We start from the raw sequence: 17,085 nt of genomic DNA, 5'->3' as shown, positions 1-17,085 counted from the left end.
TGGTAGCAACAGCTGCCCTGGGGCAGACTGACAGAGGCGTGGCTTCCATTCTGCGCCTACGGCCCCTCCGACCACCACCTCAAACAATCCATTCATACGTATTCACACCAGACAAGGTGGGTGAAGTGTCTTGCCCAACGACACAAAGACCATGACACAGGGTACAGGGCGGAATCGAACCGCCAACCTTCCAACCATTGCCGGAGTTGCTGTACCACCTGAGTTATTTATATCTGCATCTCAGTTATATTCCTTCCTCATCATGTTCACATGGTGAGTTTATTTATACAGGCCTTTTGGACAGTTGTAGCATCTAATAAGCATCCCTCAGCCTTGCCAGTATAAGCAGTAAGAGCCTGTGGTGTGTGTCTCATATACAAAGCTCCTGATTACTTCAGTAGGTTAAGTTTGGTGCTGGTCCCCATATTGACATGCACAGAAACCTGACTCAGATCTATGGAAATGTACAAGTATTCATTACTGAAAGTAACTACAAGTAAGGAGTCCTATGTAAAACTTTTGACAAAAATGATAATTTAGAAATGGGTATGCAATATTTTTAATCAGTATGCTTTTTTCTTCAAATTTGCATACACTATTGCAAGGAGAGGAAAAACAGGCAGTGGACAGAGAGTTGTTAACAATCAGTAAACTGCTAAAAACTTCTTTTAGGTTTTTACACATCAGCAGACGGGCATTCGTAAAATCTGAAGGACTAAAAAAAGTAAAAGGAACTCAAAGTGACTCAGACAGGCGCAGGGGTTGCAGTGCGGGGAAGAAGGGTCACTAGCCCAGTCTGGAGTTTTATTTGATTTATTTTGGCAGTGAAGTAGAATAAAAATTGTTCATATTGGGGTCGCTTCAGTTTGTTTGCAAGGAGGATTATTAAGGGTTTGATGATTTTATTGATTTTGGATAGGCTGTCATTCAGTCTTTTATATTTAGCTATGAAATCACCAAATAGGTTGGTTTTTAACGTCTTGTGAGTTGACCTGATCTTTCACATTTTTACATGTGCTTTGGGAGCAAATATAGTTTCACAGTTGTACAAATCTGAATCTAAATCATTTATAGTCTCAATCCAATACTGTTGTCCTAGATAATACACACTTCAAGTATATTCATGTTATTGAAATCAATTCAGTGTATGTGTTTGATAACTGAATTTCTCTGCAGTCAAGGTATTCCACAATGTTCTGTAGGGGGTCTGGAAATTGTTCTAAACCTCCAGTAGGGCATTTTTTGAAATGTAGTGTGGAGAGTGTAGGGTGTACCATGGCTCCACAAACTCCAAACAATGGAGAAAACCTGTATTCATGCATGCCACAAATTGTATCATATTTTAGCTGTAGTACCTTGTTGCGCGACCAGGTAGAGCTTGTTGCTGTTTAATACTGTCGCGACCCTAGGAGGTGGTCACTTGGAGTATGGACAGTTCTGAGTTGGCAAACAGACAGCATGGTGGGGGTTTAGCTAGCAAAGGGCCACCATGACAAAGACTTCTATGACGTCTCTCAGCAGCTGGGCTGGAGTGATCCTACATCCCAGTGGCAGAGCCAGCTTTGCAGCCCAAATCATGCGTCCTTTGAAAATAATAGAAAAAAAAGCACAGAGCAAATGCTCATCATGCTCACTTTCTAATATCAGATAGATCTATAATTGTGCTGATTATTCACAATTTGTTTTTTCAAAATATGCATCTGTAACATCTTCCCTCAAATCACACTCATCAATTACGCCACATGTGTGACAGCTTTATAGATTCCCTGAACATAGCATGATTGTTGCCAACTTTAACTGTCAAAGTGTGGACAGATGGGTAGAAGTTGGGATTTGAGAGCTGAAATTAGTTCTATAAAATCAGCTTCCCACCTCAGAGACAGCATGCAATTGCATCTGGTAGTGGGACTACACGATCAACATTGTGATACATGCATGCACAATAGTTACATTGCAGGATGTGTGTTGCAAAGTAAGGCAAATTACACCCCCCTTCCTCTCTCTCTCGCTCTCTTTCACTGTCTGTCTCTGCACCTGGTGAGTCAGACTGATGAGACCATCTAATTTTCTTGTTATCATACTTCTGCTATTATCCTGACATGCCCATACACTGAAGATTTTATTTTCCCAGGAATGGTAGGGTGTGCCGGCCTCTTCTCTGAACACAAGCAGCTATAGTCCCTGACAGATGAAAGCGTTTTACATGCATGCTTTCACAGTGTCCAAATTAATGCATAACAAGTACATGAACTGGGGAGGGGCAAGCTATCTAAACAAAAGGCTAGGCTAATGGCAGAAACTGAATGCTAAAAACAAAGAATATGAACTCAGGCAAGGGAAAAACTTAACTGATAGGGCTGGTTTGGAAAGGGCAAGTGGGAAAACCTGATGGCTATTACAGAGTCCAGGGGGCTCTGCATTCAACACTCTCCAGCCACACATCCACTTCCACCTGGAGGACCAGCTAATACTGTGGATCATAGACTTCCTGACAAACAGGTCACAGAGAGTGCTGGTCAATAACACCTTCTCTGACCTTTCCTTCACCTCAACCGACTCACCTAAGGCCTGTGTCCTCTCACCTCTGCAATTCATCATCTATACCGATGACTGCAGGTTCACCCACCAGACTGACATCTGATCTGGTTAAGTACACAGATGACACCGTTCTCCTGTCCCTGCTCTCAGGCCCATCACGCTTCTACAGCTCAGGACTGCATGAGCTTGTGGAGTGGTATAATAAATCTTCCCTGGAGCTAAACATGGAAAAAGCCAAAGAGATGGTAATGACCTTCTCTAGCAAGCAGAGGGAGCTGGCTACAACAACTGTTAACGCAGTCCATGGGAAGACAGTATAGTGGATGAATACAAGTACCCAGGCCCAAGTTTTAATAACATTCAAATTTTTCTCCAACACTGAGGAGATCCTCAGAAAGTGTCAGCAGCAGCAGTATCTACTGAGGAAGCACAGCACTTTTGGTGTCAGCAGGAACATTCTAAGGACATTTTACTTTTCCTTCATTGAGAGTGTCATTATATTCTGTATAACCTGCTGGTTTCACTCCCATCAGCCTGTAATAGAGGACCCGTTGCTCTCACTGTAAAGGTCTGCTGTAAAATCTTTGGACTCAAACTCAGAGCACTTTGCACCATGTATGAGCAGCAGACATTGTGGACAGCAAGCAGGATCCTCCACACGCTCTGTTCCCAGCGCTAGAATTGCTCCCTTCAGGACATTGGCTCTGCTGTCCTGGAAGTAGGGCTCAGAAGAGCTCCTCAACTCCCAACTGTCACTGCCGCACAGCTCCCCCTTGCTCATTCTGCTTGTGATCTCCCCACTTTGCACTGAGACACTGAATGTGTCATCATCACAGACATGCACCTGCACTAAGGGTGTAAAGATCCACCCATATGAACCGGAAATCGATTTTAACTTTACTGATATGAATACATCGATCAGCAGGTCTCTGGATCGATCTATATCTACTGTGGAGCAGTCGATGTCCGGTTGTAAAGTTATGAATTGATTGATTGGAGCTCTGCTACTAAATATGGCTGCTCCAGTCTTGCGAGACTCCTGCTGTGATGTACTACGAGAGTTACATTTGCTGAACGTCTTTGCTAGCAACAACAGCACAACAACATGGCCGACAGCACCGGTGTTCCAGTTTAGCTGGCGATGCTTGCTGTATTAAGACCTGCGTCTGTGAGAAGATAAAGATACGACATGAAGAAGAGCTCTAAATTCATGTCAATATCATCTACAGACAGCAAAATGAAACATGCTGGCCAAATTAAAAAACACATATTTTTCAAGTTCAGTGAGAGAATTCAGAACTATGTAGTCCAGTGGTAAAATATGAGTTTGGTGTTTTACGCTTTGTGCCACCGATCAGTTCAATTAGGATCCCTTTTCATTCCTATAGATCTTTTCATATCAACTGCTGATAGTCACAACTTAACATAGACACACGCTGCTCGTTTAATAACGAGACATAAAACCAATTATTGTCTGACCAAGCAAAACCCACAATCTAGAAGCACGTTGTGTTGTGTTGCATTGTGTTGTGTGTTTGTCTGAGCATTCAGTATCAGAGATCCAGAGCAGAACGTGAAGTTTAACTCGGGTTTGTTCACCAAAACACACACAGCAGCCTCCCAGCACAACAACACGCAGCACAACATTAGTTTGGTTTGATAAAATGCAACAGAACAAACTGAGGCCACGTTGAATGTTTTCAGTTTGCAAAGTTTATGGACTGCAATATACTGAAGGGGTTAATGTTAATATTTTCTCATATTTAATACAGCAACAGTCTGTCTTGTCTGTGTGTATTCGAAAAATAAACACAATGACATTCTTCTGACCTGATATATTTCTCTTCTATTTTTTTCACCACACATAGATTCAAGCTGCATCGCATCAAATCACATCGCATCGCAATGTATTAAAATGTATCATTAGTGAATTGCATCATAACCCATGTATCTAGATTTGCATCGGATCGCCTCGTAAGGTGGAGATGCACACCCTTAACCTGCACCTTCAACTATTTATTTGTTGATCCAGCTGTTCTCCATCTCTTAAATGGTTCCAGTGGACAATTAAAGTTTTTTTAATTGAACTGAATACAGATCAGTGAGCTTCAAAAACAAAATATAGACTCAATTACCTGCCAAAACTTTAATCTTCCATATTGTTCCCATTTTTAGCAAATGACTCAATGTTTCACAGATCCCCATAGTGTGTCTTTAATTTTTTTGAATACTACAAAGGTGGTTCATAACTCAAGGCAGGGAACACCCAGGGCTACACTTAGAGACAGACAACCTACATTCACACCTGCAGACAATTTAGAATCACCAATTAAACTCAACATGTTTTTGGACTGTTGGAGGAAGCCGGAGAACCTGGAGAGAACCCACGCTGCCAAGAGAGAACATGCAAACCATGCAGAAAGATCCCAGGTGTCCTCACCGGGACACAAACCGGCAACCTTCTAGCTGTGAGGCGACGGTGCTAACCACCGATCCACTTTGCAGCCCTTATTACAACCACCAAACACAAAAAAGTTATTTTTACCATCAGGGATCTTTGACAAAAAAACATGTTTTACAATATATTGTAACTCACTACCAAACACAGCTTGTCTTTAAATACAATATATTGTGCTACTGTTTCAATTTTACAATGTGAATTTTATACATGTAGCCTCTCTCTTGACAAAATAAATAGATACAAATATCAGCAGCTAAAAAATTATGTCTGCCAAATAAATTGTATTTTGTACGTTTATTTCATCTAGGTGCAAATCTTTAACAAATGTATGCATTAAAATTCCCTTTACAAGTGTGAGGCATAGATTATTCCGTCAGTTTGGCATACATTCTAAAATATTGGCTTGTGTTGTTTTGTAGCTCCAGGCTGTAGCTGTGGTGAGAGCCAACTCGGTAGACAAACTCATAAGAAAAAGAAGACACTGGATTACCCCACCAAAACTACTGCATGAAAATGAAGACTATACCGAACTGGAATCTATTGCCAGGGTGAGTCATTGATCTTTGACATCAGCTCTCTTTTGTTGTCTCTTTTATTTCTTCGATTCAGTTTCCATCATATCGTGCTAAATCATAGCATATATCATGTCATGCATAGGTGAAGATCAAGACCTATATTCTAAGGTCAAGACCTTAGAAAAAAATATATATAGATAAAAAAGAATAATATATAGATAAAAAAAACTTAAAACTTCCAGCTTGAACAGCACTTGAAGATAGTCCTCAAGAAACTCAAGCAAGTTCATCTGCTTTCATTTTAGCAATAAGAGACATCCAATACTGGCATGTAATGTATGAAAAGAGATAGAGAAGAGAGTAGGAGAGAGGTAATCAGTGTATCATGGGAAGTCCCCCAGCACTCTAGGCCTATACCAGCATAACTAAGGGACGATTCAGGGTCACATGAGCAGTCCCAACAATAACCTTTATCAAAAAAGAAAGTTTTCATTTTTATCCTAAAAGCACAGAGGGTGTCTGCTGTTTGAACCCAAACCAGGAACTGTTTCCACAGGAGAGGAGCCTGATAGCTGAAGACTCTGCCTTCTAATCTGCTTTTGGAAATTCTGAGAATTGCAAGGCTTTGTATGTGGGGTGGAGGATTTTAAAGCCCCTCATTGATTATTGTTTAAACCCTTAAAGCATCTTCTTTGGTTATCAAAGTTAGATGTATAGAACTTTTTTTTTTTAACGATAAAACTGTTTCCCTGCTTTAAAATGGCTTAGTTATAATTTCAAGCAGTTGCTTCCTCTAGAATGGGCAGATCTACATAGTCCCTGCCTCCGCATACTGATCCTTTCCCAATTGCTGCAGCTCAAGCGCACCACCTCACCTACGACTCTCCTGAAACAGTGCAAAATTAGTCTACACTACACTATGACAACTTGTCATATTGGAGTCATTCAAACATACATGATAAAGCCAAAAATCAACCCAGCAAGTTGACAGGATTGGTTTCTTAGATTTCTTACCTCGGACGTTTTGAGACAATCATTGATATACTACAAGTTGACAATATCTCACCACGGTGTTGACTGCTTATTTTATTCATGATATGTCTATAAAAAACATCACATACACATGTTAAAAAGTACATACAATTGAAATTTAACTTTAACTTTAACACCACCTATGTGATAAATTGTCTGCTTTGTCTGTTTGTTTTCCCATATGATGCACAAAAAGATAAATGAAAATAAAAGATATTTTTATTTTTTATTTTTTTGGTGAAATCCTAAATGACTCATTATCAGATGTCCCAGTAATTCATTTATGACAAACTGATGAATCCTGTTAGACTTGGCAACTGTTGTGTCTTAGACACTCTTCTGTTTATGTAATGTGCAATAATTTGCTTTGCCAGCAGAGGGAGCCACTGAGTATTTTCACAAGCAGTCAGACAAGTCATATCTGACGGAGAGTGCTGAGGTGGTGATGCTTTGTTGTTTTTTCTCCATGTTTAACTTAACTGGTCTTCCAAAATGTTTAACCAGCTGTTTTTAGTCCAGCAAAATGGACAACACTTCCACCCTCTGCATGTTCTGCAAACCAGAATTTTCAATTTGAGGCCCACTACAACAATGCTGGACAGTAACTCCCCTCTGTGCGACAATGGGAAACTTATCTTCTGACGACTTTGCACAATAAACTTTATTCTCACTTTTAACTTTATTTGCACTGCAAAAGTTCTGTCTTATCTTAAACTGATATCTGCCTGTGGTGCAGATGGGGTTTTTTTTGTTTTCTTCTTGTGCCTTCTTGTGCTGTGCTATGTTCAGCATTTTCTCTCCTCTGTATTTCAGATTCACTCAGATTGGGATGATGGCAAAGGGAACCTTGTCTACTCCCTGAAAGGCATTGGTGCGAGCCGACATCCCTTCCATGTGTTTGTAGTTAACCCTGATACTGGACTGATTCGTGTGACCAAAGTGCTTGACAGGGAGTCCATCAGTATGTACAATGTGAGTGATACAGAAAAAATGTATAAAGTATGACCTCATAATATTTTTTAATATGCTGTAACTGAGATATTTGAGAGTAAATGACAATACTTTGTCAATAGCGCTTATGTACCTACTAACATATATGATAAAAGACATTTGAGTTTTCTGTTTCAGCTGACAGGCGTTGCTAGATTCAACAATGGCAGTCAGGCGGAGGAAAACATTGACATACGTTTCAAGATTGTAGACGAGAATGACAATGCTCCAGTGTTTGGAGACATAAAGCCTGGGGAGGTGAATGAGCTCAGTCCTAGAGGTTAGTATTTTTATTTCAACTACATTCAGTTTTATTTATATAGCCCAACTTCACAACACATTTCATTTCAAGGAAACTGAAATGTGTGTGTGTGTGTGTGTGTGTGTGTGCACTTCCACCCCAGGGGAGCGCTCCGACGGGGTGGAAGTGGCCAGAATGCACAGGCAGTACTTGGCTGCTGATGCCAGTTTAGGATACCAAGGTTTTCGGATTGTTAAGGGTCGGTATGTCAAGTCATGACTGTATTAGGACATTGACACAATTTTCAGCATTTTGAGTCTGTACACCACCACAATGGATTTGAAATGAAACAATCACAATGTGCTTTAAGTGCAGACTTTCGGCTTTAATTTGAGGGTATTTACATCCAAATCAGGTAAAGGCCTCTACTGCAGCTGTGTTTAGTTCCTGTTTGTTCTTGGGGCATTTTCCCTTCACTTTTGTCTTCAGCATGTAAAATGCATGTTCAGCTCATTCAGGTCAAGTGATTGACTTGGCCATTGCAGAACACTTCCACTTCTTTGCCTTAAAAAACTCTCTGGTTACTTCCGCAGTATGCTTCGGCTCATTGTCCATCTGCACTGTGAAGCACCATCCAATGAGTTCTGAAGCATTTGGCTGAAAATTAGCAGATAATATTGCTCGAAACACTTCAGAATTCACCCTGCTACTTTTGTCAGCAGTCACATCATCAATAAATATAAGAGAACCAGTTCCATTGGCAGTCATACATCCCCACGCTATTACACTGTATCACACACTGTATACATCTTGTTGTCATGGGAACCAGACATGTACTCAGCCAGTGATGCAGATAAATATGTTTTAATGTTTAGTCCCGATTTGCTGCCAAGTCTCTGTACACTGCTGCTACTGCAGGTGATAGAAAGCAGATTAGAAAATGGATTGCTCTATTGGTATTTATTATAGAGAATATTCAATCAATAACATTAATTTTACTTTGATTTAGCCAAAAATTAAAGTTATATCCTGTATTATGGGACAGTATCCGACCTAAATGCACCTTAATACAATATCATGTTTAAATATATGTACAGTCATTGACATAAGTCTTGTTGCCTAAGCATGCAGTAACTTAAAAAGGCATATAACTTTATTTCTAATCAATCAATTTTTCATTTTCGTCCCGGTCACAGCACACTGGACCAGCTCTATACCCTCCATCGGGTGCTCGAGGGCTCATGGGAGTTCACCCAACCAGTCCACATGTGCTTTGTGGATCTGGAGAAGGCGTTCGACCGTGTTCCTCGTGGCATCCTGTAGGGGGTGCTTCGGTAGTGTGGGGTGCGGGGCCCTCTGTTAAGGGCTGTCTGTTCCCTTTACGACCGCAGCAGGAGCATGGTTCGCATTGCCGGTAGTAAGTCAGACCTGTTCCCAGTGCGCGTTGGCCTCTGCCAGGGCTGCCCTTTGTCACCGGTTCTGTTCATTATTTTTATTGACAGAATTTCTCGGCGTAGCCAGGGGGAGGAAGGGGTTCGGTTTGGGAACCACAGAATTTCATCTCTGCTGTTTGCAGATGATGTTGTTCTGTTGGCTTCATCAAATCAGGACCTTCAGCGTGCACTGGGGTGGGGAGTGTGGGGCGAGCAGGATGAGGATCAGCACCTCCAAATCTCGGTTCTCGACCGGAAAAAGGTGGCTTGCCCTCTCCGGGTCAGTGGAGAGTCCTTGCCTCAAGTGGAGGAGTTCAATTATCTCAGGGTCTTGTTCACGAGTGAGGGGCGGATGGAACGTGAGATTGACAGACGGATCGGTGCAGCATCTGCAGTGTTGCGGTCGCTGTACCGGACCGTCGTAATGAAGAGAGAGTTGAGCAAGGGGGCAAAGCTCTCGATTTATCGGTCAATCTACGTTTCTACTCTCACCTATGGTCATGAGATTTGGGTAATGACTGAAAGAACAAGATCGCGGATACAAGTGGCTGAAATAACAATGTGGATAAGAGACTTTTGTCAGTGATGTAATACATAGTTTAACAAGTTCAATGTGCATTTTATGACTGTTTCATTTAATGTTTGTTTGTTTGTTTGTTTGTTTGTTTGTTTTACAGGAACTTTAGTTATGAAAGTCAATGCAACTGATGCTGATGAACCAGGGAATAACAATTCTATGATTGCTTATAGCATCATAGAGCAGAGGCCACCTGATGACATGTTCTACATGGACCGTAATGGGAACATCTATGTCAACAAGCTTGGGCTGGACAGAGAGGTATAAACTTTACCAACAGTGGTGTCTTTTTTTGTATATTACAGTAGATGACACTGTGTGCTTAACTTTGTGACTTTATAGATAACACTATAGTATATACGGGTGTTAAAAAGTGAAGAAAACTTGGAGCTTGGCATTAGTTCACTCGAGCAGAGTCACCGCCAAACACAAATGCATATCATTCTGAAATAAATGGTTAAATCTGACAAAGTGTCCTGAACAGGCACAGAGTCAGGGAGTCACAAAGCCCTTTTCTGTCCAGTTGCTCACTTCTTAAGTCCACCCACCCACTTAGCATGCTTTATAACTGAGGTGGTGTCATTAATTCTGCCCACTCCGTGCTCACCACAACACTGCTACCGCAACAAATCTTTTGTCACTGTTCATCTCCTCTTCAGAGATCTCTCAGGCAGCTTATCAAACTCAGTTTTTAGAGATTTGTTCTTACCTTCTGACTGTGATTATGTCTAGGCAGGCCAATTCATCTTCATTGTAGGATTGTAGCATTGTCACCAAATCAGGCCAGCCTTTCAGAAGTTGACGATGACATGTCCTAAATCTCGAGTGTCAGCTGGAGCACCGTTACAAGGGAACATCCCTTTCATCCTCCTAAAACAATTTTAGAATTCAATAAGAGCTTCTAGCAGTCAAATCCAACCTCTGAGCAGCATAAAACATCAAGAACTTCTGTCTTGTTTCAGCTACTTCAGTTCATAATCTTAAATTCACATCAGAAAACTCTGGACGCTCCAGCCCCCTCCATCCTGTCGGATCTAATCTAAACCCTGTTTCAAATTCGTAAGGCCTTGCACCCAACCTCCCCTCATCATGTCTCATCTACGTGTCCACCAGTCTCTCCTCTAAACACCATGGACTCTAATTCACTTCCCAAAATCCAAGTTTCCTCAGTGCCTGTTACCTGCCCTACAGTTTCCGGGTTTAAGACCACCCACTGGAGTGATATCATAGCTGATCCACCAGAGCAACATGTTCTCTGCAACTCCAGCACCCTCTACGGGTGTGGCCCTTTTCCTCCAGCAGTAGCCATGTCCCCTCACCTCTGTAACCACACAGTGGCAGATAATAACATCAACCTAGTTAAATTCAGTTTAGTTCATCTAAATCATGCTGGGCAGTAAAGGTTTTGGCAGTTGTGTTGAAATATCATGCAACATTATTGATTTCTTAAGAGATTCAAGATTCAAGAGTTTTTATTTGTCACATGCTCATACAGTATGTGCAGTGAAATGTAAGGTGACTGTTTCTTATGGCAGTATAATCACAATAAGACATTATAAAAAGGATAAATCTTCAAAAAGCAATAGAAAATTAAAGCTGCAAGCAGCGTTGGACGGGCCCTCGCACTTCCGCGCGTGTCGGACGCGGCGTACGTCGGGGTTGTGGCAGAAATGTGCTCTGAGCAAGGTGACAATCACCTAACCCTAACCATTTGACCCTTTACAAAAATTGGTACTTTGGCCTTGTATTATACATCAAGAAGTTTTGTGTAAGTCAGTGTTGAAAATTAACCATGTTGTTGACGTAACTAAAATAGTTAACCTCATCAGGGAAAGAGCTTTGAATCCTAGGCATTTTGTTGCACTTTAGATATCTGTTCTGACTGCTGAGATCATCCATCTTGTTTTCCAGGGACTGTACATTAGCAAGAATGATACTGGGCAAGGGTAGGCGATGGGCCTAAGTTCTGAGCCTGTTCCAAACACCATGTTGTCCTCAGTGCTTTTTTGTTCTCTGTCTCTGTGTTGCGTCGCTGTTGTTATTGTCCTCAGTGTCATGCAGTATCTCACCTGGCCACTTATGATCTTCATAAAAAAAAAAAAAAAGCTAGAAAACTTTGTAACAAACCTTCCTATCCCTACAAGTGTGCTATAGTCATATGTTATTCTACCAGAAAAAAAACTGGCATTACAAAAGTGAAAATAAAATAATATCTCTGGCAGCTCTTTTGTGTCCAGACCTCTGAACCTCTGAGTTGCTTGTCATCTTGAAATGAAAACTCACAGTCAGATTCACAGTGGGTCACCATTATACAGGCACGAAACAGTATAACTTTTATAATGACACACTACAAGCATTGGTCACTTCAGAGTTCTTATCTCATGCTGCTGCCTTTGCAGGTTTTGAGGGTCTTCTTTAGTAAGTAGCATTTTGCAAATGTATGGTCAAGGAGCTTCCATTCTTGGCCACCAGCATCCAGCCTACCACTCTGTTGCAATCTATTTCCTGTCCTGCAAGAAGGTGAATAGTAGAGGAGACATCATTATATTTTGCGACAGCGAACAGTGACAGTAACACTGCATCTTTTGAAGAATGGTGCAGACATGACAGCATTTACAAAAAGTTGCAGCATTATTTTTTTTTTTTGACAGTAACACTGCATCTTTTGAAGAATGGTGCAGACATGACAGCATTTACAAAAAGTTGCAGCATTATTTTTTTTTTTTTTTACAAAAGCTACGTGTACTAACTCACATGGTAGACAACTTTGCACTGGGTTTTTTTTTAATTGAATTCCCCACAGAACTTGGAAATGCATTCAAGGTGGACTTGGATTTAAGTTGAATGTTTGCCACCACAAACTTTTTTCATTTGCAGAGGCTGCTTCAAATACAGCACCAATTATTGCACTGAGTGCCCATAAATACTTTGCTGACTAAAATATAATGAAATTAAATTATTTCAGGCAGATCACCTAAGATGTTCATGGCTCGTATACAGTACAACTAAACAGTTCTTAACTTCCTCCCCTGGTGCATCCCTGAACCAGGTCCCTGTATCAGGGAGCCACTTTCATTTTGTGAAAGTTTGCTGAACATGGCACACTTAGCATGGTATGGTTAAAATAAATGTAGCATTGCTGTGCTTCATTTCTGTTGCATCAACTTTATCATAGCTGCAGGTGTGACATTTTAGAACAAATCCAATTCACTAATTTTATTTTTTTTTTTCAAATCTCATTCTGCCTTGGTGATGATTATTTTTGGGTCACAGTTATAGATTATTAGATTTTGGAATTTGGTATTTTTTTCGAGTAGAAATTTAAAAAAAAAAAAAAAGCATATCCCAAGGCAAACAGAGTTAAAGATACTGCCTTCTCTGCAAATGGGAACTAGCAAGTTGACCAAAACATACCGTAAGATCTGTTCCTACTCAGTTCTGAATGGCTTTGGGCAGAACTAGACATTGACATAATTTCTCGAAATTATAGTAAACTAAAATAAATAGTTAACTGTAGTGGTACTTCCTTTCTGGGTGAAACTGTGCAACAAAATATTAAGTTCAATTACAGTCTGTTCTTTAGCGTTTAGACTTTACACCTGTCAGCTGAGACTCATCAAAAAATAATACTATGATATAATAATAATATATGCCATCTTGTCTTCTTTCTTCAGAAAGAAGATCAGTACATTCTGCTGGTGAGAGGTCAAGACTCAAATGGCCAGCCCGGGGGGAAAAGTGGAACCGGCACTGTTACCATTAATGTACTCGATGTAAATGATAATGTTCCCACTCTGGAAAAAGATAAGGTAGTGTCCTTTTTCACACATTTTGTCACACAGAAAATGTTTCCACTGGGGTTCAGAGGTTCCAATATTTTGAAATATATGAAAATGCTAATTTGCTCATGTTACACATTGTCAAAGAAATCTTTTTTTTTTTTTTTTATTGTCTTTTAAAAATATATTAATTAAGCTAGCTCTGTTACTTAAACCCTATTTTGTGTTTTANAAAATGCTAATTTGCTCATGTTACACATTGTCAAAAAAGAAATTTTTTTTTTTTTTTTTTAATGTCATTAAAATATATATTAATGAAGTTAGCTCTGTTACTTAAACCCTATTTTGTGTTTTACTTGCAGTATGAGGCAAGCATTGAGGAGAACACAGAAGGTGTGGAGGTGATGAGAATCAAAGCAGAGGATCTGGACCAGGACCACACAGACAACTGGGAAGCTGTGTTTGATATTGTCAAAGGCAATGAGGCTGGGTACTTCAGCATTAAAACAGACCCCGAGACCAATGAGGGCATCCTAATGCTTGACAAGGTAATGCAGTTTTAATTAAGGACTTTTTTTTTTGAGCTGTTATCGCAATCTTTTTTTCGGAAATTACAATATACAGTCATCAAAAAAAATCATTAGACCACCCTTGTTTTCTTCAATTTCTTTTTCATTTTAATGCCTGGTACAACTAAGCGTACATTTGTTTGGACAAGTATAATGATAACAACAAAAATAGCTCATAACACACACACAGGAGTTACTACTTGATTGCATAACCATTGTTTTTGATGACTGCAGCCATGCGTCTTGGCATGCTCTCCACCAGCTTCTGACATTGTTCTGCTGACACAGCAGCCCATTCCTGTTGCACAAATTCAAACAAATTTGCTATGTTTTTGAGCTTGTGGTTCTCCTTTTTGCATTTGATGATTTTCCACAGGTTTCCAACTGGATTTAGATCTGGTGATTGAGTAGGCCAAGGCATGGTTGGAATGTTCTGGTTCTCCATCCAGGCTTTAATTGACCTTGCCGTGTGGCAAGGGGCATTGTCTTGTTGGAAAATCCAGTCAGTGGAGGCAGGAAAGAGTTTTCCAGCTGATGGAAGAAGACTGTTTTCAAGAGTAGCCCTGTACATGACCTGGTTCATTCACCCGTCATACAATGACATTTGCCCTGTTCCACCCATACTGAAACAACCCCAGATCGTCACTGATCCACCCCCATGTTTTACTGTAGGGGCAAGACAGTTTGGTTTGTAGGTTTCTCCAGGCTTCCTCCTCACCAGTAAGTTGGCTGGAGTGGGCATCAACTGACAACTGGATTCATCACTGAAGAGAACCTTAGCCCAATCATCAACAGTCCAATCCTTGTGATCCCCAGCAAAGAGTAACCAGACTTTCCTCTGCCTTTCGTTGATGAAGGGCTTCTTCTGTGTCCTGTGTGACTTCAGACCAGCTTCAAGAAGTTGGTTTAAAACTGTCCTTGCTGAAGAAGTCACATTTCTCCACAGTGCCCACTCATTTTTAAGCTCCCTGGAGGTCTGACAATGATTCCTGAAACAGGAACGGATGAGTGTCTGGTCATCTTGTGGGGTAGAAAGACATTTCCTGCTGCGACCAGCTAGCAATTTGGTAGTACCATGTTGGGCTTGTTTTTTCTTGGTGTAATGAATGGCTGTCTTGGAGATCTTCCATTTTTTCGCTACCTGTCTCTCACTCATGCTTGTTTCCAGCAGTGTCAAGATGGCTGCCTTTGTGGCTTCACATAATTCTTTTGTTTTAGGCATCATGTGAGAGCTGACAACTTCTGAGTTGTGCTACGGCTTGAATGTAAGCAGGAAACCACTCTAGGCCTTTGCATGTGCAGTGCTGCTTATGACATGAAATGGCCTCTTATATACCCTGGGAATACAATTAAGCTTAAGCATGTCAAATAGGACATAAAGTATTATGTAATCAGCTGCATTTTTTGTCGTGTTCATTGTATTCTTCAGGTAATATGTCTTTAGTGGTACCAGGCATTAAAATGAACAAGAAATTGAAGAAAATAAGGGTGGTCTAATCATTTTTTCCATGACTCTTGATTTGGTAAATTAAGTGATCATACTCCATAAATAATGAATTAACCCAAATATCTTAGGCGATGTCCAAACTACCCAAGTTTATTCTTCACTGCAGAAAAGCAGTGGTTCCTTCTTGGTGTCAGATTCCTGTGGGTGACCCCAGCCACCAAATTAAGAAACCTTGTTTTGGCTATAATCTCGTTCATTCAGCACCCAAACCTAAAAACTGCAGATGAGGAATGACTGGAATGTAGATTGTGCAGTAACTCAAGAGCTTAGCCTTCAGGCTCAGTTTACTCATTACCGTCATAACTGTCTGGTACACAACTGTCAGGTAAATATCATGGTTTGGCAATCTAGAGTTTCCTACTGTCCACGCTCCACATGTTGTTTGCACCTTTAGATTCTTCTAATGCAGCCCTCTGTTAGAGAATGCCCTTCACTTCATAGGATTACAAAGTTAAATATCAACTTTTGCCCAAAGTGTCAGAGTGTGTCAACCATGGACGTCAACCCAACTATGTCAGCTTGGTAATACTACCACCAGCTCCTCCACCACCAGAGAGGTGATGGACGTTGCATCTATAAATACAAGCTTTTATAGCTGGGACTCTAAGTAGCCTGCCATTGCCTGCCATCAACTGGAATGCAGTTGATACTTATGTCTAGTCATGCTAATGGAGGGCCCCACAAGACAGCATGTTATACCTTCTGCATGAGCCTGATCATGTCCCACAAGGAAAATCTCTGCCTCGTGGCACTTGAAGTTGTTGTTGTCTGTTTTGTTTGATACCAGAACTAAATGTAACCACTGACCCTTTTTTTTGGTCCTATCTACTAATCAATAGTCCTGTAAACAGTTGTGCAACATGTCCAAGTAATGCAATGAGTGCAACAACAGCAAAAAAACATCTGCAAAAATGCGAAACTGAACCAGTCTGTTAGAGGAGCTGTTCCACTGCCTGTCCTGTAGGGTGTGAAGTGGGTGGTCAGGATCACTCCGAGTGGACAACGGTTTGTTCAGTGTCCTCCTTTCCACCACAGCTTCAAAGGTGTCCCGTTTGCAGCCAATCACAGAGCCAGCTTTGCTGATCAGTTTTTTCAGTCTGTTGGTAAATGACTAATCAACAAAATGTTACTTTAAATGACAGATATAAGTGTTTTTTAGTACGGATTTTATGCATGGCAAGTCTGTTTCAACGTGTCTGACATTGTTACGGTAACTTATGTTCTCTTTCTTTGTGTGTGACATTTCACAGCCTGTGGATTATGAGGATGTGAAAGACCTTGAACTAGGGCTAGCTGTAAAGAACAAGGCTCCACTGTTTGATGGACCTGGGGTAAATCCTGGAACTGGAGGTGGAACAGGAGACACAGAGGACGGAGGCGGGGTCTTGGATGGAGATGGAGGTGGGGAAGGAGGTGGAGATGGGGATGCAGAGGGGGGAGGGG

The 17,085-nt window shown here is 40.9% G+C and overlaps 1 protein-coding gene across 1 annotated transcript in view; it reads left to right on the top strand.

The window, feature by feature from the left end:
* Nucleotides 1-17,085, top strand: part of LOC103357337 (desmoglein-2-like) — a 34,644-nt gene that overhangs the window by 1,587 nt on the left and 15,972 nt on the right. Inside the window, exons 2-8 of the mRNA XM_008281859.1 lie at nt 5,419-5,547; nt 7,360-7,518; nt 7,675-7,816; nt 9,888-10,048; nt 13,462-13,596; nt 13,929-14,114; nt 16,893-16,992. Coding sequence (XP_008280081.1) covers nt 5,419-5,547; nt 7,360-7,518; nt 7,675-7,816; nt 9,888-10,048; nt 13,462-13,596; nt 13,929-14,114; nt 16,893-16,992 — 1,012 coding nt within the window. The remainder of the gene's footprint in view (nt 1-5,418; nt 5,548-7,359; nt 7,519-7,674; nt 7,817-9,887; nt 10,049-13,461; nt 13,597-13,928; nt 14,115-16,892; nt 16,993-17,085) is intronic.

Source organism: Stegastes partitus, unplaced genomic scaffold (genome assembly GCF_000690725.1).
Source record: "Stegastes partitus isolate 25-593 unplaced genomic scaffold, Stegastes_partitus-1.0.2 Scaffold248, whole genome shotgun sequence".
Classification (NCBI taxonomy): domain Eukaryota; kingdom Metazoa; phylum Chordata; class Actinopteri; family Pomacentridae; genus Stegastes; species Stegastes partitus.
This window is presented reverse-complemented; position numbering and strand designations above follow the sequence as displayed.